The sequence below is a fragment of the Budorcas taxicolor genome, chromosome 23 (assembly GCF_023091745.1).
Source record: "Budorcas taxicolor isolate Tak-1 chromosome 23, Takin1.1, whole genome shotgun sequence".
NCBI classification, from domain to species: Eukaryota; Metazoa; Chordata; class Mammalia; order Artiodactyla; family Bovidae; genus Budorcas; species Budorcas taxicolor.
Window position 1 is genome coordinate 8,784,080 of NC_068932.1, and position 26,800 is coordinate 8,810,879.

Genomic DNA, 26,800 nt, shown 5'->3' on the forward strand with positions numbered 1-26,800 from the left:
ATCAAGTTGTACAAACTCCAGTGTCTCCTTGGACAAGAATGTTCCTTCCTTCTCTACTTCAACCTGCCTGTTCTGCTGCTGCTGCTGCTGAGTCGCGTCAGTCGTGTCCGACTCTGTGCGACCCCAGAGACGGCAGCCCACCAGGCTCCCCCATCCCTGGGATTCTCCAGGCAAGAACACCGGAGTGGGTTGCCATCTCCTTCTCCAATGCAGGAAAGTGAAAAGTGAAAGGGAAGTCGCTCAGTCATGTCCAACGCTTAGTGACCCCATGGACTGCAGCCCACCAGGCTCCTCCGTCCATGGGATTTTCCAGGCAAGAGGACTGGAGTGGGGTGCCACTGCCTTCTCCGCTATCCTGTTCTACCAAAATCTCAGTCCTGTGGGTCTCCTCCTCCTCAGCCTCGAGAAGTTCAAGTTTCCCTCGGCCCAGGGCACTCTGACTTAAACACAAATATTCTTAGAAGCAATGAACAGGCTTTCCTCCGAGGATACGGAACACTCAGTCGCTGCATAACTGTACAATGCAGCTCTGTTTTCACACAGGATGGACATTCCTACTGGGGTCTGGTTGTTGGAGGGGTATCTGTGTCATCTGTATTTTTTAACAAGAGGGATGAAGTGATATGCCACTTGGTTGACTGAAAATTAATTTAAAAATAATCCAGGTGACCATATTAGTGTTTCATTCATAACTACACAGTCCACGTAAGGTCCTTAGGTTGTAATGGTAGGGTTCGGGTCTTGTGACTCTTAACCCCAATTTTAGACACTGGGTCAAAAAATTGCTTACCACAGAGAAAGGTCTATTTTCTCTTATTAAAGCTGTGCGTGTCACCCCCAAGGACAAGAATTTATTCAGTACAAAGCTGTCTTTTATAAAGGTATGTGCCTCTAATTCCAGGAATTATGAAAAGCACGGTATAATTAACCAATATAGAGAGGGACAATACTAGATCAGATTACTAGATTATAAGTGCCTTACCAAAATACTTGAAATAACCAACTGAATTTTACATTGTAAGATACAATGATCATTTTTCTCAAAAAGAAAATGCCCTCTCACGCCATCCTGTTCAAAGAAACAGAAATGATGTTCAATTTTACTTGAATGATGCAAGAAACATCTACAACAGAACAGACCGTCTGCAACAGAACATGGCATCTAAATAGACTGGCGTATCAGGCTATTCGGGTGAGCCAGTGTCTTCAGAGGAAGGGAAACAAAACGACCGCTATCACTCCATTCTGATGACTGCTGCTACCTTAAAACCACTTTGCCTGATGGCTTCATGGTGCACACAAGATATATACATGCACAAACACCTATTTCCATAGCTCAAACCTGAGTCACATCTGAGCAGCAGTGAGAAGACTCAGGATTACCTGAGAATGAGGTATACAAAAAAGTGATAGAGGATGAGAAAAGCTTTTGTTTACAAAAAAACACAACAAAACATTTTAAAGCTAACAAACATTAAAGATTCAGTCACATTTACTCTTTGAAGTGAAAAAATGAAATGACTTGTACCCATGTGACGTCATCAACGTTAACACGGTGACAAGACGGAAGTGGCTGTTAATAAGAATCTTCTGACCTTTGGCATTTACTTAATCCTTTTCGAAATTATGCTTAGAGCATCTTCAATGTATAATTTTAAACAAGAGTTTCCTACTATACACTTTAGAAAGCAGGATATATATAAAAGTGTTTCCACATCTTGTATCCTGTTAAGGTATTATTTACTTAATCAAAGAATTTCACACACTAGAATTCTCTCAAGTTTAAAAGTTCAAGATGTGTTTTTTTTTTTTAAAAAAAAGATCTAAAATAGTTAAAAATGTAACTAAGGCAACAAAAAGCCACAGAGGAAACATTAATGAGGTATTTCTAGAGATTAAGCAAATGCCAAGGACAAGATGCACATTACAATTCTCAAAACCATGGTTACGTTCCTCTCACATGGGAAATGTCTCTTTCGTGTTGGAAAGAAGTCTATTTCCTGTCTGCTCACACTCTGCAATGACCGTCACGTCACAGACACTTGTGTATGATCGTGGCTATCTATCCTTCTCCCAAGTAGTTGGGTAATAGAGTCATTACTACTTCCTCTAACAGAAAAGAAAAACATACGTGTTAAATCTGATATATATATATATATATATATAAAGAAATATGAATAAAAGAGTTAATATTTCTTAAGATCTGCAAGAATAGTATGCTATGTTCAGAATAACTTTATTAAACTTTTTATTCTCCCAACTCAAAGAGAAAAGAGTATTCAGAACCTGATTACTTACTACACCAAATACAGGCTTAAAAGAGCAGTACCACATTGTTTTTGGCATTTGAAATGATAATCCAAAGTTCTAAAGGAAAAATGAAGAAAGAAATGAATACACTGGAGGGTAAAAGGACAATACTGGAAAGTTCCATTGTTTCCCACAAGTTTTCTCAACTAAGCCACAACCAGAATACACAGTTCTTTCAGCGCTCAGACGTGCTCTGCCAGCTCTTGAGAGAAGTTACTGACTTTTAGAAACAAACAGGTCCTGAGACATGGCAGTGGATCCAAGTAACAATTCCAAAGCGGCGATCAGCAAGGGGGAGGGCGCGGATCAGGGAGCCCCACGTCTCCGGAGAAACCCTGGAGGCCAGCACACACGGCTCAGATCCTTCCAGTACTGCCACAGGGACAAGGCGTCTTCAGCTCACCTACACACAGATGCTGGCTCTGCCGTTAACAAAGGCCCGCTTGATGATCTGAATCATCTCAATTAACTTCCCTGGAAATTGGCTTCCTAACCAGCAAAAGGATATTTTCCTTATGATTCAGAGAAATGCTACTGAAGAATTTCCCCAGACTGTCATTAACAGTAACCAGGGTTTTGCCAAATTTCTCCTCTATGCCAAACTCTGAGCCATTTAGTTCTTAGAACAACCTGCATTGCGATGCTATGACCCTTATTTTACAGATGGGAAAATTGCAGTTCAGATAATTTAAGCTGAAATATAAATATATTACCCAAGACAAAAAGGTTCAGGAAATGGCTTCAAATTGTGTAAGAAATCCCAATTTTATTCTGAGACTACACTGCTGTGAACCAATAGATGAGCCAACATTCAATCTCATTTACGTTACAAAATCTACTTCACTCGCATTTTTCACTTAGGGTTTTAAGTCATATTTCATATTGACCCAGACCTCTGCAAGGTAAGCATTTTTGACAGTTATTTTAATGATAAGCATGTTAGTTATTAAAGTACTGAGAAAGATTCTTCTAGGTATCAAACAGGAAACTATTCATTTTCCATTATTGTTTGCACCATCTTTGCCCAGTAAGGTTTGCTTACATCCCTCCAACGTTTGATCAGTCTGGCCGCTCAGACAGTAAAGACTCTGCCTGCAATGTGGGAGCCTGGGTTCAATCCCTAGGTAGGGAAGATCCCCTGGAGAAGGGAATGGCTACCCACTCCAGTGTTCTCGCCTGGAGAATTCCACGGACAGAGGAGCCTGAAGTGCTATCATCTATAGGGTCGCAAAGAGTCAGACACAACTGAGCAACTCACACACTCTGCTGAGATGTTATCTACTTCTCAACATTCAGTCTCACCTGAACTGCTACTAGGACCTTTGACCTGCTGTCCCTAATTCCATTTGTACCTCCATAAAAGCCTTTCTACAGAGAGAAGCCAGAATCATCTTTTTAAAAACAGCTAAATAGAGTATATCCTTTAAAACCCCCCAATAGTTGCCAAATATATTTTGAAAAAAATCCAAATCCTTTACCAAGCCCACGAGGCCCCAGATGACCTGGGCCAAGCTCCCCTCCCTCTGCTCTCCCCATCATTCCTAAACTTCAGGCCGATGCCCTTGGTGCAACTGAACACATCGCACCAAGTCCCTCCACCTGAGACAGACCTCTGTGCCAGCCATGCCCTCTGCCCGGACCCTGGGAACACTGCCTGTCGTCAGGTCTCTGACAGACCACCTACTCTAAAAGCACCTGGGGCCACCTTCACCTATTTTATCTTCTTCATCGCCTCCCACTCCCATGCCCAGATTCTGCTGAAGCTAATGCCAAAGACTTTCTTAAATCTGTTTTCCTCTCTTTAATTCCTTGCTACTAGCCCTGGGATTCCCTGGATTATGATAACCGCTTGTCATCATCTGAAGCTCCAATTCCCATCACAGACTCTTCTCAACATGAACCCAAGCTACTTCCTATTTTATCTCACAGATATGAATTCCACCACCCTGGGCAAAAGGGGCTCCATTCACCAAGTTTCTTGTTTTTTGCCAGCAAATCTCTTTGCCTGGCCTTTCCTCTTACCCCAACCACCCACCTCACATACCAGCTCTGCATGCAGCTTCCCACACGTTCCCAACGGGAGAGAGCCACTTCATTCTCCACATCACTTCAGAACTTGGTTTCTAGTTTATGGTATTTTTTAATAGTGAGATTGGCACTAAGATTATCAACAGAGGCCCTCATTCCCTCTATCAGAGAAAGCTCTTAAAGCAAGCTGCTCCTTACTTATGTTTTAGTACTAGTGAGACTTCCGACGGTGCCTGTCACATGGGCAATATCCCGCAGCTCTGTGCTTTAGAGCTTCACCTCTTACTGCTTCTGACAGTGCTTTCCTGCTTCTTCCCACAAATGTTTGTCCTTTGAACTCTTTCATTCATCTGCTGGAAATAACCTCTGCTGACGCTCACGAGTCCTTCACTCTGCATCGTTTCTACACTTTAACTGGCAGCGGTTTGTCAAGACGGCTGCATTCGTCCAAGTAGGGCTGTGGGTCCTGCCATCTTTCCCCCTTGCCTCCTCACTACCCCTTCTGGGCTTTCTATCCATCACAGGAGTCGAAACTCTCCAGACGATGGATCATGAAAACCCAGGGCTTAATTTCATACTTTAAGAAGGAAAGTCCCAAGGAAGGGGTTGTAAGACAAAAAGGAAAGAATAAATCCTATAGGATGAAAGTAGAATAAACAGAAAAGTAAAACTATATGCTCTCCGGGGAAATACAGAACTCATTTACTATTTCCTAGCGTGTACACAGGAGGATGGCAGTTTGCGAAATCAGGGGAATGAGATGGAACTATGCACCCAGCCCAGAAATGAGTCTGTACAGCACAATCCTTCTCCAACTCAAAGAGACCTTTGCATTTTGGGTATTAATTATTTTAACCACATTACTGTTCAGCATATACTGTCATCCCATTTTACAGAAGGAAGAATTAAGATGTAAAGGCTCTCTAGCCTGGGGCCAGAGAGTCAGTCAAGAAAGAGCCACAACAAAAACCAAGTCTTTATCCTTTCAATTGGGCTTCCCTATTGAGTCCTGGCAAAGAATCTGCCTACCGCTGCAGGAGACGTGGGTTAGATCCCTGGGTCAGGAAGATCCCCTGGAGATGGAGATGGCAGCCTACTCCAGCATTCTTGCCTGGGAAAACCCAAGAACAGAGGAGCCGGGGGCAGGGCTGGGGGTGAGGGAGTGAGGTTACAGTCTGTGGGACCCCAAAGAGTCAAGCACGACTGAACGACAGTAATAACCACACTTTCGATTAGCTGCTGTTTTCACTGACAAAGCTGTCAAGTTAAAAAAAAAAAAGGTACCGACTTATATTTTTTCTAAGCCTCATGTAAAAGATCTGGAAAATAATGCAACAGTTGATTAAATTTAGAAAATGATCTAAATTTTAGATCATTTAGGTTTAGGGAATCTGTAAAGAACAGATCAGATGATAAAACTGTCTGCACTAGAGCCACCTTAAAAAGTTTATTTCCTGAGTTATAGATTGTAACATGAGATAAAGAGAAAATATTACCCTCTAAGATTATATGGTCTACGTGAGAGAGTTAAAAAGAATCCAAATCAAGCATCCTCCAGAAACCGCAGCACATGTATGTATCAAACAAAAGAAGTTACCTTTCTTGGTAGTATTTTAGACTATTAGCAAAAACAGTATGTGTGCATACATACATACACGTGTATAATACAAATACATGTGTTTGTGTGTGCGTGCGGGCTCAGTCGTGTCTGACTCTGTGTGACCCCATGGCCCGCAGCCCCCCAGGCTCCTCTGCCCATGGGATTTCCCAGGCAAGAGTACCGGAGTGGGTGCTGTTTCCTCCTCCAGGGGATCTTTCTGACCCAGGGACTGAACCCGCCTCTTGCATCTCCTGCACTGGCAGGTGAATTCTTCACCACTGCACCACGTAGGAAGCCCACGAGTGTGTACACATAATGCAAATATGTATTATGTATACGCAGATCTTTCCTCATTCCTTTCCTTCATCAAAACTTACCCACCCCGGATCACACGCTTAACGTTTGTTTAGTCACAGCTGGCTGAACTCAACAATTAACCTTTGTCCTTACGCTCATGGATCACCCTTAGAAGTAACACTTTCGCTTTAACAGGGGATTGGTTTCTAGAGGCATAATAAGCACATACATCACCAGCAATGGCTAGCATGCACTGAGGTCTAGACACAGTAGGCGGCGCAGTGCACTACTCAGTAAATGTGAGCTGCCGTTATTATTTACTTACTCTCCTGAAGCACACGTGTGTATGCTAGGCCTTATTCTGGGAACACAGCAGTGAACCGAGTGGACAAAAAGCTTGCCTTGTGGTACCTATATTCTAGGAGAGCAAGCAGACAGTAAACAGCTAAGTAAAACATAGAGCATGCTGGAAAAGTTCTAAAGGGTAAAATCAAGCGAGAGCGTCACCGGGGGATAGGAGGCTACAGATTGGGGGTAAGTTGATCAGAGAAATGTCCCTACATGTGAAGAGGGTTAACCAGGAGGATATCTGTGGGAGAAGATTCTTTTTTTTTAATTAATTTATTCATTTTCACTGGAGGATAGTTGCTTTACAATGTTGTGTTGGTTTCTGCCATACATCACCATGGATCGGCCACAGGTATACACTTGTCCAGCCCCCATCCTGAGCCCCCACCCCCACCCCCGCTCCGTCTTCGGCGGGAGAAGATGTTTAACAGGTCAGTATGTGAGGGCAGTGGAGACGAGCAGGAGGGTCAGGGAGAAGGAGGACATGACGACGTGCAGTCTTGGGAGACCTCCTTGGTCACTCTGCTGCTGCTGCTGCTGCTGCTAAGTCGCTTCAGTTGTGCCTGACTCTGTGCGACCCCATAGACAGCAGTCCACCAGGCTCCACCGTCCCTGGGATTCTCCAGGCAAGAACACTGGAGTGGGTTGCCATTTCCTTCTCCAATGCAGGAAAGTGAAAAGTGAAAGTGAAGTCGCTCAGCCGGGTCTGACTCTTCGCGACCCCATGGACTGCAGCCTACCCGGCTCCTCCGTCCATGGGGTTTTCCAGGCAAGAGTACTGGATTTGTGTGCCATTGCCTTCTCCTCCAACCTAAAAGCTGTAATGAGGCAAGAGAAGGGTGACACACACCCACTTACTCGCGAAGTGACACGTTCTGTCTGCGGAGCTGACAAGTGATGTAAGGGAAGCAAGAATGGAAGCAGACTGGGAGGAAGCTCCTGTAACCACCCAGCTAAGTGATGACACCAGTGACACGCAGGGCAGCGACTTGGTGAGAAGTGGTGGCATGAAGGCCAGATGTGGGGTGGAAGCGGGTACCAGCAACAAAACCGAGACATTTGGCCTGAGAGTCGGGGGAAAGACAGACAACTGTTCCCAAGTGGTGCTAGGGGTAAAGAATAAGCCTGCAGATACAGGAGATGCGAGAGATGTGGGTTCAGTTCCTGAGTCAGGAAGATTCCCTGGAGGAGGAAATGGCTACTCACTCCAGGATTCTCGCCAGGAAAATCCAGTGAACAGAGGAGGCTGGTGGGCTACAGTCCATGGGGCTGCAGAGTCGGACAGCACTGACCCACAGCATAAGATGGGAACGGGGGCGGGGCAGGCGCAGGAAGCAGGAGGACACCAAGGACTCGGCTAAGTGCTCCATACATGCATCTCACTCCACCGGCACAGCAACGCTGAGACAGACCCTATTTTTATTGTTCCCATTATGCAGATGAGGAAACAATGCTACTACAAGTAGTTAAGTAACCTGACCAAACTCACCTCAAGTCAATAGGTGCCTGCAGGGCTAAGATGATCTTAAACTGAGATTTACAATATAACTGATGCTTAACTGCCATCGCCCTGATACAAACAGCTGGGAGGGACAGATGCAGTGACTGCTAAATAAGATCATGAATGCTTAGACAGACATCCATGATGATTTTTTAAGAGAAAGGGACAGAGACGATCCTGAGGCACATTGTAAAATACAAGGCAAATATGGTACTAAAAATACACACATATACAGATTACACCTATATGAGCATACAGGAAAATATTACGCCAAATATGAAATCAGATGTTAGCATTATTTATCTTAGGTGCCATCAGCAAATTTTTCCTTTTTGTTTATTTTTACCTTCTAACATTACTTAGTTTCTTTAGGGTCACAAATAAAAACTAACTCATGAAAACTATAATTAATTGCATCTCTGTATTTTCTTTCTCTCCCTTTTATCCTCTCAGTTTGAAAAGCCACTTATAATATTTATGCTCACTTAAAACCTAAATTGCTGGGATTACTGAATTTAGTTTCCTGACAATTCCTAGAGTTCAGGCTAATATTTAGGTCTTGAGACTGAAACTGATAAAAGAAAAGGTGAAAGGAGGTACGACCATCTGTTCGCTAATGTGAGGATGAGAAGTGAGACAGAGCCTGGCAGCGAATCCATCATTGAGGGATCAGACTGGCTGTTCTTCCCCATTTCCAGGGAGGTGGAGCAGAAGCTGGCAAACACCTAGGAGGTCCAGATTACACAGAAGAGGGGACAGGAAAGGTCCCCAGAATGAAAACGGGATCTCAGCCCAGGCTCTGCCGCCCAGATGGACAATGGGGTCAGACTCAAGGGGAGAAAACCAGCTAGAAGGGCAAGAAGAAGAACCTATTTGCAGGGCCGCAACGGCGATGCAGACAGAGAGGACAGACTCGTGGACACAGCAGGGGAAGCAGAGGGCGGGAGAAACAAGAGAGCAGCGCGGGAACACACACACTACCACTGGCGAAACAGCCAGCCCGTGGGAATTCGCTGTATGTGCAGGGAGCTCAGCCTGGGGCTCCGTGACAACCTAGAGGGGTGGGAGGTGGCAGGGAGGCGCAAGAGGGACGAGACACACACATACCTACGGCTGGTTCGTGTTGATCTATGGGAGAAACCAGCACAATATTGTAAAGCAAATTATCCTCCAATCAAAACTGAATAAAGTAAAAGAACAAGGTTGGGCACTCCCGACTGGTGGTCTGCAGTGGAAAAGCGTCACTGCACTCGGTGGCACTGGGGGTTTCCGAGACCCGTGGTGACAGGGACCACACCACACCTGGCAGGTCAGAGGGCAGCAGGGACCACACCACACCTGGCAGGTCAGAGGGCAGCAGGGACCACACCACACCTGGCAGGTCAGAGGGCGGCAGGGAGCTGGGACAGAGCTCAGCACACTTCCACGAGCGACGGTGGGACAGCAAGACAGGCTGGCCTGCAGGTTTGGCAGGTCCAATCCTGGAGCAAGTAGGAATGTCTCCTGGTTTGTATGCAATGTATAAACCTTATTATTCAATGCAGGACTTATCTGGTTTCATTCTTCTACCGGTCCTCTGCTTGTCTAATCAATGGTACTATATCTGCTAAGAAAATACACTTCCCCAGGACATTTCAGTGGATTAAACTTTCAATTTTCTAAATATTCTGTGTGGGGTCTTAGGCAAGTCAACATCTTTTCTGTGTTATCATCAGTTATCTTCACAGAGACAAGAGAATGGTCCTGCTCATCTTAAGAGCTGACTGGATCAAATAACTCAACACATGTAAGGAAAAAAAAATTCCTGTTACTCAAATGTTCGGAATGTGCCATGTGAACGGGGTGATAACGATTTTCGACAACATGGATAAAGAGGAACAGAAGAATAAGAGACTCTGAGTTAAGTATATAACAGATACAGGTACACGTGTAGAGAGAGAAGCAAGGGAGGGAAATGATGACTTCTGAGCTCTTATCTGCTTTATGGCTGGAGAGGAATAGGACGGTTTATCAGTTGATTAAATAATGCACTAGGTGCCCTACAGCTTGGAAGGGCATTTTTGTCCTCATGACTTTTGTACTTTAGGATAGTCTGGGACAACCCACACTTCAACAACCTGAGATGTTACTGTGAGAACACACAAAAACTCCCAGAAGGTAACTATGAAGTTCTGTTTCTATGAGGCTTTGTTTTGCTCAGCGCTCCATCTCTAGCACTAGTTTTCAATAATTCTTGATAAAGTACTAAATGTAAAGATGCCCTGAAGTTCCATTTAGAGACCAGCCTAGTGGCCCACAGGGCACTGCTGATTTCTAATAAAGTGAAATGGCCTTTTTTAAAAAAGGCCTTTCTGGAACTTGAAAAACAAACATTATTGGAGGGAACTCCTTCACATTAAATGCTCTACATCAACAGCTTTTACAGACTTACTTAATCATCAAAGACTTGAAAACAAAGTGTTTAAAATGTTGACAATAACTCTGGTCATAAACTACTTTGAGGATTAGAAGATGAAAGGGATAAGCACTTTAAACCAATCAACTTTATGTGAAAAGAGACACTGATGGAATTATACTGGGGTGAAATGAAAGATACATGCTGATCGAGAATCTTCTCTATTGAATAAAACACAACACAAACAAAAACATTAAATAAGCATCTGAGAGCAGCAGCTGCCAATCAGCACAAGGATTATGTCCTTGGAAATTAGAGTCCATCCACAGGAGACAGGCAAATGCTGCAGACACCTGCCTAACAAATAAGGCCTCCAAACCCAGGGCATGTTATCAAAGGATAAAACACAAAGTAAGTCTTTTCCGAAGCAGTCTCTGAACATAAAAAACACACTGCTGCCAAACACCTAAAAATCCACTGCAGTGTCCTCAGAGTGTAATCCTGGGAAGCCACGCTGGAAGCCTGAACTCGTTCCTTCCTGCGGGATCAATGACGCCCCGAGAGACAGTTCTGAATAGAGACATCAAGTCTTAACGCAGGATCGGCCAACACCATCCCCTTCTCCAGTTCCTTCTTTTGGCCTGAGATCAATTTTCAAAGAACCTACGTGGTGACCATTCTCTCCATAATGTTGCACAACAGTTTATGCCAGATTATTCTACCCCATGCCCCAAATGCTCAACCACAAAGTTCTTTCAACTTCACCTCATGTCCCAAGTGTCCCGCGGCTCCTTTCCTTCTTTCTTTCTTCAGATCTTTTCACCACCAGTGGACCAATCATCCTGCAATATTTAATTCATCTTTATACCATCCACTCCCACCCCCAAAATGGCTAGTGATATTCCTTGCAGGCAAATGTGTGTGCTCAGTAGCTCAGTCATGTCTGACTGACCCTTTGAGAGCCCATGGACTGTAGCCTACCAGGCTCCTCTGTCCATGGGATTCTCCAGGCAAGAATACTGGAGTGGGTTGCCATTTCCTCCTCCAGGGGATCTTCCTGACCCAGGATTGAACCGTGGTCTTTGTTAGCAGGTGGATTTTCACTGCTGCACCACCTGGGAAGCCCTGCAGGCAAATATCTGATCCAAAAGCAGCCGTGACAGAAAACAAATATCAGAATATACACATCACCTGACTTTGCTCTGAAATAAAATATATTCCAGCAAAGCTGTGAGAGCTCCCAAATAAGTGAATTCAATCTCAATCTTGACTCATTCCTCATTAAATTTCATATAAAATTCAGAGATTCAGAGACAGACCCAAAAACCTCGTCTGAGTCTCTGTAAGACGCCAGCCCTGTGGCTATAAATGATAAGGAGCTCTAAATGTAACCGAAGCCATGGCTTCTAGAAAGAGCTCGTCCCTCCCCTCCAGCCCAGCACCAAATGGATTCATTGGCCAAACAGGAGTCTAGCTCATGGTCATCTCCCAACTGGACCATGTGTAAGAGCACCCTAACCCATCCCCCGCTTCCAGCCTTGCTGACCTGTTCTCTTCACTGCAGCCAGAGTGCTTCTTCTAAAATACAAATCTGTCCACAGCATTCTTCCCTAATGACTTATCATCACACCTGGAACAAAAATCCTGCCTCTTTTTTCCATGACCCATGTGCCGTCCACACCTCCCTGACTCTGTATGGCCATTTTCTCCCAGTTTGCTTGGCCTGTGGCTTTTCCCCAGGTAAACCTCAGAGACTCTGCCCTTGCTGTGTCTCCTACCGGGACTGCTCCTGCCCCAAACACCAACTGGTATCCCCCTCATCTGATTCAGGTGTCTATTCAATGCTCACCTCATTAGAGGCCTTTTCTAAACACTTGATCTAAAATACCACTCCCTCCCTGCTATATTCATTTGTTCACAAACTGTTTCATCCTGGTGAGAATACAAGCTCCGCGTGAGCATCAGAGGCCTCTGAGCACTGCAGCAGCCCCAAGGTCTACCACAGTGCCTGGCATACAGGAGGGTCTCAGTGAATGAATTTTAAACGAGCACTTTGTATGTGCCAGACTCTGTATGAGGCAGTGGGATACCAAGATGAATGACAAATAGGATCTGGTCTTTTCCCTTGGGGAACTTAGACACACACACACACACACACACACACACACACACACACACACACAGAATAGAATGGAATGTGACATGAGCTTGGAGGGTTCAAGGGAAACCGCTGAGTAGAGCAGCTACAGATGAGGTCAAACAGCCTGGGGCCATATATGAAGGACCTTGAGCTTCAGGCTAGGGAACTGGGCCTCCATCTGAGTACTCACTATACATCACCAGGTAGGAATGAAAAGAGGTAATGAATCTGCAATTAGAATTGACAGAACTTAGTACTCTTGCCTGGAAAATCCCATGGACAGAGGAGCCTGGTGGGCTGCAGTCCATGGGGTCGCGAAGAGTTGGACACGACTGAGCGACTTCTTTCACTTTTCACTTTCATGCATTGGAGAAGAAAATGGCAACCCACTCCAGTGTTCTTGCCTAGAGAATCCCAGGGATGGGGGAGCCTGGTGGGCTGCCGTCCATGGGATCACACAGAGTTGGACACGGCTGAAGTGACTTAGCAGCAGCAGTGACTATTTATACGAAAGGAACTGAGAAGTTCTAGGTTTCTAGGAAATGCCACTGCCTACAGAGAAGGAAGAAGTTGAAAGAAAAAGATGATAAATCCAGTTTTAGAAAAGTTGACTTTGAGTGGGGGGGAGAGGGAGAGGGGTCAAGTGTCAGAAGAGTTGAGCACAGAAAATATGAGAGGGTTACTGCTTTTAAACAGAATATTCCATAAGCAGAAGGATCCATTTTCCCAACACGCTGAATAACAGACTGCTACACTGTCACAGCCAAATAACTGGAATAAGGGCGTCTCTCTGCACTAGGAAACAGTTCAACCCTTACGAGGGCCAGGGAAAGGGAGCTCACTGACAGCCACTGCTTGGTGTGCCCACCTCTATCCTTCTTCCTGCCTTTCCCAGGTCTGGTGTGCCACACACACTCCAGAGAGGTCTCAAGGAGGGAGATGGGAAGCTACGGATGTGCCCCAGTAGTCGGACAGGGGTGGGGATGCTGAAGACTCTCATGAAAATAACTGGGTTATCCTGCCAACGCGGAAACCAGAGAGAGGACTTTAAAGATTCTTTAAAGTTGGACATATTCTGAACTACAAATGCTCTGCAGCTAATAACATTCAAATGTAACTGGCTCATTCAGTGACTTTGTAATCAAATAAAACACAGTGGTATAGAGAGATAGAAATCATCTAGACGGAGAGGCCTTTACTCTATCTGTGAGAAAAACAAGGCTCCTGAGATCTGGAGATTCATCCACTCTATCAGCATGCTAGCACATGGCTGGGGCTGGGGCCCGGGCTGCCTGTGTCCCAGCCTTGGCTTAACTTTGCCCCAGGCACGAATTAAGTGATTTATGGCTGTAGAACAATTTAAATACGCAAATCACTACAGTATTAGCAACAAATACCAGTAAAACACAAAATTAGAGAGCCTCAAAAGAAACAGATTTGAGGAAAAGCCCCCGCTGAGAGAAATACCAATAGTAATATACTTTAAAGAAATTATCCCTGTGGTTAGGACATTTCTTAGAACAAGAATACAATTATTCAAAAGTCACAGTTCTGTGAAAGGTTTCGATGTGTACATACAAGTATATAAATGTTCGTTTCTGGGCAGTAAATTATTAGCTGGCATGTAAGAATTTTGATAAAAACCAGAAAACAAACTCATATAAACAAAACAACAAAAATCAGGAAGACCCCAGGAAACCTAATTTAGAGTTGACCCTGCCTTTGTTAAGGGGAAATATAGACTTTTTTTTTTTCCCTCTAATGAGCTTCTAGGGAAAAAATTTTGAAAGTCAAAACCAGAACTGAAGTCTGACAGTCAGAAGAAGAACGTAATTAGTAAATTTTGAGCATCTCATACTTCTACGGCCTATTCTTATCTATTCAGCCTCTCAAACAGTCTTTCTTCCACCAACTCAAACACACCCCAGACCATTGCTCCTCTATCAAATCTAGCTTAAACTCTTTTGTTGTTTTTCAGCCGTTCAGTCATGTCCAACTCTGTGTGACCCCATGGACTGTGGCACAGCAGGCTTCCCTGCTTAAACTCTGGGATAGCCAAACCAGCCCCCAAATAAAAACTGGCTACTTAAATAGCTTCCTATATACAACATAAAGATGGTCCTTTACTGGCAAAGACTCAGGAGTTGCTTTTATTTCCACTTCTAGATATCTAATTTATACGGGAAGAAAACACAGACTTCATAAAACATACAAGAAAAAGCTTATCATTTCCGTTAAAGTTCAATATAAATTCCCAGTCTGAATTTTGTTTTCTTTAAGATGATTTCCTTAATATGCAACCACACTGTGGGTCACGCAACACAGTCTACCAGAGAGAAACTCAGTTCCTTAGCAAACCGATGTCCAGCTCCCATGCGTGGAAGCCATAAAGATGTTCTGCAAATGGGAAAAAATCAGACACCCGTGATGAGGGCAAAGTATGTGTTCAGTTTGCTATACGCAACTCAAGCAAATAACTTTGCTGCATTGAGTTTAGAGCCTGGGACATGAAGCCACTTTGGATTCACCTGAAACTGCAAGGAGATGCCTACTGAGAATCCTGAGAAACTTGGAATTCTGCTCTAAATGCCACACGTTCTAAAGAAAGGTGGAAAGCCGTGCAGGTTCCTCCACATCCTACCTTAAAGTGGGTATCACTCTCCACTAGCTCAAGTCACTCTGGACCAGCTGTTCTGAATTCTATGTGTGAAGCATCTTCAGATATATATTACAAAGGTTCAGAGATCTGATTCTGTGTGGAAAAAGCTATAGCATCATTCATTGCCCACGGGCCAACTGTCAACCACTGATTTGACGGGTTAAACACACCAAGACCGGATAGTTTTCTGCGGTTTAATAGCCTGTACTCTCTGAAAATGTCTGAGGGTTTTCCCTCCTGTGATGCGAAAACAAAAAAAAACCTCATCTCTAACAATCCTGTTCATCACTCTGTATGAACCTGGTACAAAACATAGCACTTCCTTAAAGCTGCCAGAGCTCTGGTTGGCTCAACAGACTATGTGGTTAAAAAAAAAAGAAGAAAGAATGTGCTTTGATTCCTACTGCTTGATCAATTTAATTTCCCAATAATGAATATTAAACATCTGTTGTGCCACCTCCCAATCCCTGAAACTGCAGACTTGTGCTTTTACTTACTTGTACTTTAAGAGCAGCCACTGAATTAACCAGAGTCCCACAAGGATCATGCCGTTAATTTCACAAATAGAAAAGGCCCACTGCACCCGGTTAAAATGGTCAAAAAACGTGTCCGGTAGTGGAGGCTGCACCTCCTTGGGAGGTACTCGTTCATGGACGACCGAGATCATCACTGTGGTGAGAACAAAGCAGGAAAGTGCATAAAGGAAGGCCAGGAAAGTCTTGCCCCACTCCATGGGGTACTGGGAGCGCTCCGGTTCTGGCATGGGGATCTTGATCATTTCCTTCCTATACCCATTGGGCATCCCGTTGGGTTTGACCTTGATGCTGAAGCTGCCGTTAGGGCAGGGGCCGCCGGTGCCAATGCTGAGGTGCCCGTTGGCGTGGCCGTTCTTGTGTGCTTCCAAGTGGTGCTCCATCTTCAGGGTCTCTATCATGTGCAAGAGCCGCTGCCCGTTGTCAGAGGTGACGAGGCACAGCGGGGGTTTTGTGAAATCCTCCTGGGTGAGGTTGATCAAGTCCCGGCCTGTGAAATGTTCCAGAGGCTCACAGTATTCTGGCATAGCATTCTCCTGCAGCCAGTCTGCCACCTTCTCGGGTGACCAATAGACCACTTCCTTCATTGTGCTGGCAGACAACGTGGGGCCCCCCTGCTTGCTCCCGGTGGGTCAGCAGTCACCGTTCCGACAGGGCAGGACACCGTCCCTCCACGCTGCGTTCATCCTGTCAGGCCTCATAACAGAGCTGTGTGGCGAGAGGGTCAGGGCAGGTTTTAAACACCTCATGTAGCTGTCCAGGGTTCTTGAGTGACCGAGCATTAATTCACCTCATTTCTGAAGAACATTCTTCCTTCTGTGGAGGCAGGAGAAACAAGTCAAGCTACTGGGACTTTCAAATTAACCCCTCAAGATTCATAACCTTCACGTGCATAAGGAAAATGGAAAACCAGCTATTGGTGGAGTCCATAGTTTTCACACATATATTAGTTTTAAGAAACCAATGACTCCTGGTTAGTATTCCCCAAAAGAGGCATTAAATTGGACCTGAGATGGATCAAGTCAACGACAGTGGTAAATCTGCTGAGAAACAATTCAACAGTGCTTTGAACATTGCTCAGCACTGATCAGGGATTATTTTTGTGCTTATTACGTCGTTCCTGAGATAGCTGAAAGACTGCAGCAAATCTGCTTAATTACCACTCTAGATTAGTGTAGACTGGTGAAGAAATGTTCTAAATGTACAGAGCACACAGAACTTAACAGACATCATAAAAGAGAGTCATAGAAGTGGCGAGCTTCAGGATCATCAGGTCCAACAATTTTATACTCTTCCACAAAAAATCAGCGAGTTCCTCTTTGCAAATGTGCTTGGACCCCAAATCTATACAAGAGTTATAAGAGTGGATGCTTGAGTGAAAACAGATGGGAGTAAAGGGCCAGGGTCCTCTCTGCTCTGATGACACCTCTACCCCTAGCCTGCAGGAGATTGTGTAGAAAACCACAGCTTCAAAACCAGTGATCTGATCCTCACTTATCCACAAGGAAACTGAGTTCCAGGAAGGTCAATGAACCTGCCTACAGTTAAGCAACAGCTTGTATAAAAGAGCTACAAGTTAAATTTCCAAGTCCTGGTTCAGTGTGTTTATTAAAATACTTTATCAGTGATGTGGCAATAACCAAAACGCACATCTGTAAGGAAATTAAAAATTATATATAGAGAGTATAAAAATGTATATGTGTTGTACATACATATATTTAACCACAAGTATGGTTAATGAACATAACATTGCATAAAACAATGGGAAAGAAATCACATACTGACTGAAGTTCTTCTACTTGATGATTGCCTTGGGGGGGCATTTTCTGCTTCTCTCTCATCTACTTATCTTTAGTAAATATATATTAATTTTGTGATAATCATTTAAAACTTTTAAAAAAGCAAGAGAAGTTAAAATTAAGACTGAGCTCTATAACAAAGCATTGTGGTTAATGAAATGTGGCCCTTGGTGAAAGGCAGACCATAGTTTGACTTTCAGCATCTCCATGCATAACCTGCTATTTGAACTTCAGCTTACTAATCTGCAAAATGGCCATGATCAAATGTCTCCTTCACAGGGTTGTTCTCAGTACTTTAAAATCCGTATGTGAAAGTTGGGGATGTGCAACCCAGCACTTTCTGTTTTCTACGACTGAGTAGCACTCCACTGTGTATGTACACACGCGTACAAATCTTTATCCATCGATCCATGGACAGACACTTAGATTATTTCCCTATCTTGGGTATTATACATAATGCTGCAAAGAACAAAGGGAATATACATAGACCTTTATTAACTAGTGTTTTCATTTTCTTTAGATAAATACCAGAAGTGAAATAGCTGGATCACATGGTAGTTCTCTTTTCAATTTTTTTGAGACCCTCCATACTGTTTTCCATAGCGACTGCACCAATCTACATTCCCACCAACAGTGTACACTTGCCATTTGTGACAAGTCTGTCACAATACGTATGAACCTAGAGGTTATTACGCTAAGTGAAATAAGTCAGACAGAGAAAGACAAATACTGCGTGATATAACTTATCTGTGAAATCTAAAAAACAAATTAATAAGCACAGCAAATCTTACAGAGAAGAGACAGGTGGCTACCAGAGGGGAGAGGGTTGGAGGTAAGTGAAATAGATGAAGGAGAAGTCAATTATATAGTGACAGATGATAACTGGACTTACTGTGGTGATCAATTCGTAGTATATACAAGTAACAAATTATGTTGCAAATATGAAACTAAAATGTCATATGTCAATATGCCTAAAAATAAAATGATAGTTTCTTACTTTCTCAAATTTTATATCATAACCAATAGCTACTGTTCACTATAGCTCATGATGAAATGCACTGCCCAATTGTGGACTAACTTCTCAAAAGAATGTTGTGTTAACTGAAAAAAACTTGCACAGATTTGTAGGTTTAAGAGCTAGAAATTAGGAGTGACAGTGTTCCCTAAGTATGCTTTGTGGAATAATAATCTGAGAAAATGCTCTATGTTTTAAAAAATCCAAATGAGCCTAGGAACTGCAGAGTAATCCTTCCAAGGGCTAGCAGTACACATTAGTATGTCAGAAGCACGTGGAAATCCTCCAGTAAAGAAACTCTACCAGGACTTCTTAAACTGATCTCATCCAGGCTGTCCTGCTCTAAATCCCGTTTCCTCCCTAGTAACTATGAGCTCCCAATGGACCCACTGGGAGGTACCGGCACAAACAAGATCTGAACTCAGGCCTTCCGATTTCAAAGAGCAAACTTGTCTCTACCGAACCCAACCCCTCAAACCCAACTCAGGTATGAAAATGGACAGTATGTCTAAGTCCCAACTTTCCAGACTACGTAACAATCAACCAGATGATGGCAGAGCGTGACAGCTAGTCCAGGCTTTGCAAGAGAGTTCTCTTCTGAGAGCCCTCAATGCTTTGCACCTTCCTGACGTATCGCCTCATGCTTCAGGGTCTGTCTAGACTGCCCCAGGGGACTCTGAGGGACCATGCAAGGGCTACAACCTTAAGCATCCACACGTTTCAACTTCAAAGGGGCCAAAAGGTGCTCAGTTAGTATTGTCTCAGTATCCATGGAAATGTCCCTTCCAACTAGCAACATGTAGATGGTTTAATGGAAAGTAAACCTACTGAAAATGCCACTGATACTCAAAACTACTTTCACACAATTTGAATGGTCAAGGAGAATAAGATGGGTATCCTCCAGAGAGAAATGAAAGTGAAGCGAAACCAAAGTGAATCTCTGGCCACTTAAAAACCACTACAGAGGGGCTTCAATCACCACTAACCAACCTAGAGTGCCAAGAAGACATCTGCCAAATGGGAGTCCTAGCAGAAGGTCCTGTAGGAAAGGAAATCTCTTGGCATCAGACCCCAGGCCTCTCCCCAGATATCCCTCAGCAATCAGGATGGAGCCACAGGGATGCTCAGCACCTTGAAGTGGCTATGAGAACTCTAAAGAAAAATCAGTGACTGAATGCTCAGGCTCAAAGAAGTGAACACGGGCTTTTCATACACGCAAGTTCTTCATTTCTCCCCCTGCCCGATGCAGGAAGCCTACCAGGAGGGGAAACCCTCAGAACCACAACGACCAGACCAAGGACAAGGTATTATTTCACTTCTCTTTGATGGGGAAACACAGTCAGATAACATCCTCCTCAGACACAATCTTCTTCAAAGCAGAAAAATATCAAATGGTAGGAGATAATACAGGGCCATGGGGGAGGGAGAGGGAGAGAGAGAGAGGGAGAGAGAGAGACACACACACACGAGACACACACACGAGACACACACGAGACACACACACGAGACACACACACACACACACACTGGCACTGTCTATCCAAATGAAAAAACACTAATCTTGCAAATAACAAGTCCATCAGGCAGTTTAAAATAACCAGTGGAATTCTTAACGAGACAGCAAAATAAACCAGTAGCTTCCATTAATTAACTGGAACAAACAAACTCTTCACTCCTTAAGACGTCCCTGTGGCCCGCCACCCCCAACTTGGAGTGCCCCATCTACTCCCCTCCAACAAGTCCAGATTCTTCCTTTTGTCTGTAAGGTCCTTCTCTGCAAAGCCTTTCCTGGTCACTCCTTCACAATCTTTCCCTGCTCTCTGAATCTGTACACCTCTAATATCGATGCCAGAAAATACAATTTAACTGTCTTGTGTGCAAGATGTGGTCGGAAGAGCTCCAGCTACCTCCTTTCTTGACAAAATCCTTTAACCTCTTCAAGCTCAGCTTCTGAAGGAAAACGGCATTAACAACTACCTACCTTACCTGTCCTCACATGGGCTGCTACTGCTGTGACGATCATGTAAAAGGAATGAACGCTATTAAATACTCCAAGAAATATGTCTTGTTGTTTTTGTAATGTCCTGCTTCCTTTCGAATGCCCACCAGGGCCCATAGTGACATCTCATCACTATTAAATGAAGCAGCCAGTTCCAAATGGCATTTTTAAAAGCCCAAATCATTCGGACACAGGAGTAAGCACATCTTTCCAAATTTCATGAGAAAAGAAAGTTTCTTTTCCAAGCAAGATTGGAAGCTTGAAAATAAAGGCACACATGTAGCTTTCCTGAGGCTAATGCTGAAATCACACAATAAGGAAAAAACTCATTTCTCTGAAAGTAACCATTAGGCAGCTACTCAGTACTTTCCAGCCTTTTGGCTAAAGCTAAGATTAAGTGTAGTATGGGTGCTTCCCAAGTGGTACAGTAGTAAAGAATCTACCTGCCAATGCAGGAAACACAAGAGATGCAGGTTCGATTCCTGGGTCAAGAAGGTCCTCTGGAGTAGGAACTGGCAACCCGCTCCAGTATTCTTGCCTGAAAAACTCCATGGACAGGGGAGCCTGGTGGGCTACAGTCCATAGAGTTGGACACGACTGAGCATGCATGCAATGAGGACTTCCAAGGCCACAGCGAAAAGATGAGGACTTACTCAGAGACCCCAGAGCCTGGCTGTAGGAGGAGAAGCGAGACAGTGACTGTCCCTACACAGTTCATTTATAGCATACGGTGTGTCTGAGGTGGGAAAGGCAAAGTGCTTTCTAACACAGACCCAGAAGACTGTATGTAAGGCTGGACTCAGAAAACTACTATTACCACCATCATCCAGAGATGCTACCCTGAATCCCTTACTGGGAGGAAGTTGAGAAATAATGCAGAGCTCAAATCTTTAAACTTAGTTCTCGGAACTGGGAAGATGTAAAAGAAGAATAAAAGCTGCACATAAACTCTTTATTCCATAACACTACAGAATTTGAGTGCTACAGTTGATCAGTCGTGTCCGACTCTTTGTGACCACGTGGACTGCAGCCCATCAGGCTCCTCTGTCCATGGAGTCCCCCATGTGTCCCCCATACTGAACACTTCTCTCCCCATCCCATCCCTCTGGGTTGTCCCAGTGCACCGGCTTTGAGTGCCCTGCATTGAACTTGGACTGGTCGTCTATTTCACATATGGTAATATACATGTCTCAATGCTATTTTCTCAAATCATCCCACCCTCACCTTCTCCCACAGAGCCCAAAAGTCTTTTCTTTCTATCTGTGTCTCTTTTGCTGTCTTGCATAGAGGGTCATCATTACCATCTTTCTAAATTCCATATATATGTGTTAATATACTGTATTGGTGTTTTTCTTTCTGACTCACTTCACTCTGTATAATAGGCTCCAGTTTCACCCACCTCATTAGAACTGATTCAAATGTGTTCTTTTTAATGGCTGAGTAATATTCTATCGTGTATATGTACCACAGCTTTCTAATCCATTTGTCTGCCAATGGACATCTAGGTTGCTTCCATGTCCTAGCTATTATAAACAGTACTGTGATGAATATTGGGATACATGTGTCTCTTTCAATTCTGGTTTTCTCAGTGTGTATGTGCAGCAGTGGGCTTGCTGGATCATATGGCAGTTCTATTTCTAGTTTTTTAAGGAATCCCCACACTGTTCTCCATAGTGGCTGTACTAGTTTGCATTCCCACCAACAGTGTAAGAGGGTTCCCTTTTCTCCACACCCTCTCCAGCATTTATTCTTTGTAGACTTTTTGATAGCAGCCATTCTGACTGCAGTGAGATGGTATCTCACTGTGGTTTTGATTTGCATTTCTTTGATAATGAGCGATGTTGAGCAACTTTTCATGTGTTTGTTACCCACTTGTATGTCTTCTTTAGGAGACATGTCTGTTTAGTTCTTTGGCCCATTTTTTCATTGGGTCGTTTATTTTTCTGGTATTGAGCTGCATGAGCTGCTTGTATATTTTTGAGATTAATTCTTTGTCAGTTACTTCATTTGCTATTATTTTCTCCCATTCTGAAGGCTGTCTTTTCACCTTGCTCATAGTTTCCTTTATTGTGCAAAAGCTTTTAAGTTTAATTAGGTTCCATTTGTTTATTTTTGCTTTTATTTCCATTACTCTGGGAGGTGGGTCATAGAGGATCTTGCTGTGATTTATGTCAGAGAGGGTTTTGCCTGTTTTCTTCCAGGAGTTTTATAGTTTCTTGTCTTACATTTAGATCTTTAATCCATTTTGAGTTTATTTTTGTGTATGGTGTTAGAAAGTGTTCTAGTTTCATTCTTTTACAGGTGACTGACCAGTCTTCCCAGCACCACTTGTTAAAGAGATTGTCTTTTCTCCATTGTATATCTTTGCCTCCTTTGTCAGAGATAAGGTGCCCATAGGTGTGTGGATTTATCTCTGGGCTTTCTATTTTGTTCCACTGATCTATACTTCTGTCTTTGTGCCAGTACCATACTGTCCTGAATGACTGTAGCTTTGTAGTATAGTCTGAAGTCAGGCAGGTTGATTCTTCCAGTTCCATTCTTCTTTCTCAAAATTGCTTTGGCTTGTCAAGGTTTTTGTGTATTTCCATCCAAATTGTGAAATTATTTGTTCTAGTTCTGTGAAAAATACCACTGATAGCTTGATAGGGATTGCACTGAATCTGTAGATTGCTTTGAGTAGTATACTCATTTTCACTATATTGATTCTTCCAATCCATGGACATGGTATATTTCTCAACATATTTGCATTATTTTTTATTTCTTTTATCAGTGTTTTATAGTTTTCTATATATAGACCTTCTGTTTCTTTAGGTAGATTTATTCCTAAGTATTTTATTCTTTTATAGCAATGGTGAATGGGATTGTTTCCTTAATTTCTCTTTCTGTTTTCTCATTGTTAGTGTATAGGAATTCAAGGGATTTGAGAAAATAAATAAAACAGACAAACCATTAGCCAGACTCATCAAGAAAAAAAAGGGAGATGAATCAAATCACCAAAATTAGAAATGAAAATGGAGAAATCACAACAGACAACACAGAAATACAAACAATCATAAGAAACTACTATCAGCAACGATATGCCAATAAACTGGACAACTTGGAAGAAATGGACAAATTTTTAGAAAAGTATAACCTTCCAAAACTAAACCAGGAAGAAATAGAAAATCTTAACAGACCCATCACAAGCACAGAAATTGAAACTGTAATAAAAAATCTTCCAACAAACAAAAGCCAAGGACCAGATGGCTTCACAGATGAATTCTACCAAAAACTTAGAGAAGAGCTAACACCTATCCTACTCAAACTCTTCCAGAAAATTGCAGAGGAAGGTAAACTCCAAAACTCATTCTATGAGGCCACCATCACCCTAATACCAAAACCAGACAAAGATGCCACAAAAAAAGAGAAAACTACAGGCCAATATCACGGATGAACATAGATGCAAAAATCCTTAACAAAATTCTAGCAAACAGAATCCAACAACACATTAAAAAGATCATACATCATCACCAAGTGGGCTTTATCCCAGGGATGCAAGGATTCTTCAATATTTGCAAATCAGTCAATGTGATACATCACATTAACAAATTGAAAGATAAAAACTGTATGATTATCTCAATAGATGCAGAGAAAGCCTTTGACAAAATTCAACATCCATTTATGATAAAAACCCTCCAGAAAGCAGAAATAGAACATACCTCAACATAATAAAAGCCATATATGATAAACCCACAGCAAACATTATCTTCAATGGCGAAAAATTGAAAGCATTTCCCCTAAAGTCAGGAACAAGACAAGGGTGCCCACTCTCACCACTACTGTTCAACATAGTTTTGGAAGATTCAGCCACAGCAAACAGAGATGAAAAAGAAGTAAAAGGAATCCAGATTGGAAAAGAAGAAGTAAAACTCTCACTGTTTGCAGATGACATGATCCTCTACATAGAAAACCCTAAAGACTCTGCCAGAAAATTACTAGAGCTAATCAACGAATACAGTAAAGTTGCAGTATATAAAATTAATACAAAGAACTGAATTTTTATGAGTTGTTAAAGGCACGATGGACCCAAGATTGAACAAACACAGCTGGCATGTCAGGAAAGAAACTATAGGGAAGTTTCAGAAGTTTCTAAACGCTGGTAATGGCAAGAGAAAGTAGGAAACAAAGCGTGCATGACTGCGACGTGAACGTTGGCTCCCTGTGTCAAATCTCTAAAAGCAAGAGCAGCCTGGGGCATCCATGTGGTGCTACTCCACTGGCTTACATAGTCAGCTTAAAACAAGGTCAAAATTTGGTGAGCACATAATATTTAGCTCAGATTTTATAACATGAAATTACCTGTGGAAAACCTCCTAAAGAGAAACACAAAGTATTGATATTATTTTATTAGGAAATAGATGAACTGCCTTTTTGTAAACACTTCTAATCCAGATAAAGGTCTTTACATCTACCAGAACTTTCCATAAAAGTCAACAGTAACCTAATGGACCTTTTAGGGCAATGCAGCCCAATGAAAGACTCATGAGGTAGGTGTTTTACACTTTCTCTGACTCAATTTGGATAACTCCTGATTGCTTTTCTCCAAGCCAATCTAAGTAGCTATAAAAATTTTTTTGTTGTTACTTAACAAGAATTGACTTAAATAGGCAGAAGTTATAAAACTGTATTTATCAGAAGAAGAAAAAAATGGCTAGAATAACAATCACATAGCTTCAATCTACTGTTGAGGAAATTTCAGATGACTTCTGATGCCTTAACCTTTAAACTTTAATTTATTTTAAATTGCTATTGTTCACAATTTCATAGCCAGACTCTGGTTAGTAAATAAAATCACTCCTTTTGAAATGGATCCTGAAATTGAGAACTAAATACATCATGATATAACAGAATACGAAGCCTCCACTGAAGACTAGACTGTACTTCTATATTTATTGTGATACATATTTATATATATATATATGTATGTGTAGTTCTGCCAAACAGGTTACAAAGAGAATGATACCATTTTTGGAAACACGAATCACAAATATCCATAGTAGAAAAGTCTACAAGGTGAGTATCACCTCTAAACTGTTACAAAATTATGAAATAATTTTTGGCTTTATTCTTTCCAGTGTTTTCTAATTTCCTTGATAAAGATACATTACTTGTGTTTGGAAAAGAAAAGGCTTGTTTTCCCTTCAAGTATGTTTTGTTTTTAAACGTACAGGCAGCACTGCAAAATCGAAAACAGATGCTTCCTACATTTGCTTTCTTTAAAAATATGAAATGGGCTTGCAGATTTCTCTAAATAATTGGAACTTTTGCCCTCTGTGTATCATTAGGTTCCAAAGCCATCAAATTCCCCAAACATAATAGTCTCAGGATATGAGCCAAACCACTGACAATGATAAAGCTGAAATCTGAACCTAAGTGCATAAAAAAATTCTGGTCTCAGATACTGTCTATCAATCCAGAGAGAAAACAACGACAAACCATCAGAATGACAACTCTTCTGTCATCTAGATTTTCTTCAATATCCATCTCTCCAGCCTACTGCAAAAATGTAAAACCCATGTGAAAATTCTGCCTTATCATCATTATAGCAAGGAAAACTTTGCCTAACACTAATGACAACTAATCACGATAGTTTTCCCGTGGGTTTTCATTCTTAGAACACAATTACCAAATCTCTGAAGAGTCTATTCCCACTCAACTGATGAACTGCCTTTCTAGGTCTGAAACAGCAGGGCTATTTTATAACATTCATCAAGTTAATCTATAGTTCTGGGACATGGACACAATCTGGCAGCACTCAAGATTGTTAGGACATAATTGATGTTTCCAAATTCCATTGGCTCTCATGTCCAGCCAACATGCACAGTGGTGATCTATCTGCCTCAAGAAGCCTGGGAACAGCTAACCCAGGCTCTTATTTCCCCCACATCTCACTCCATTTCTCTTTTTTTTTTTCCCATTCTGCTTTTTAAAAATAAGAGCTAAAACCCTTCCACTGAACTGCTTGTTTAGCTAGAATTAAAGAGATTGCACAACCCTCTGAATCTATCATAAATGAGGGCTGTGAAAAAAGTCACTGGCTTAGGGAAAAAGATGAGGCCATGTTTTACTATCCTCTGTTTTAAAGAAACTTCAAGAAATTAATGTAAATTACAAAAGAGAAGTAAATGCACAACAGC

At 42.5% G+C, this 26,800-nt stretch overlaps 1 protein-coding gene across 4 annotated transcripts in view; it reads right to left on the minus strand.

The window, feature by feature from the left end:
• SGMS1 (sphingomyelin synthase 1) overlaps positions 1–26,800 on the minus strand; it is a 335,579-nt gene that overhangs the window by 25,351 nt on the left and 283,428 nt on the right. For all 4 annotated transcript variants that reach the window (XM_052660727.1, XM_052660728.1, XM_052660726.1 and 1 more), the window contains one exon: positions 15,776–16,627. In XM_052660727.1, the coding sequence (XP_052516687.1) occupies positions 15,776–16,398 (623 nt within the window). In that variant the 5' untranslated portion in view covers positions 16,399–16,627. The remainder of the gene's footprint in view (positions 1–15,775; positions 16,628–26,800) is intronic.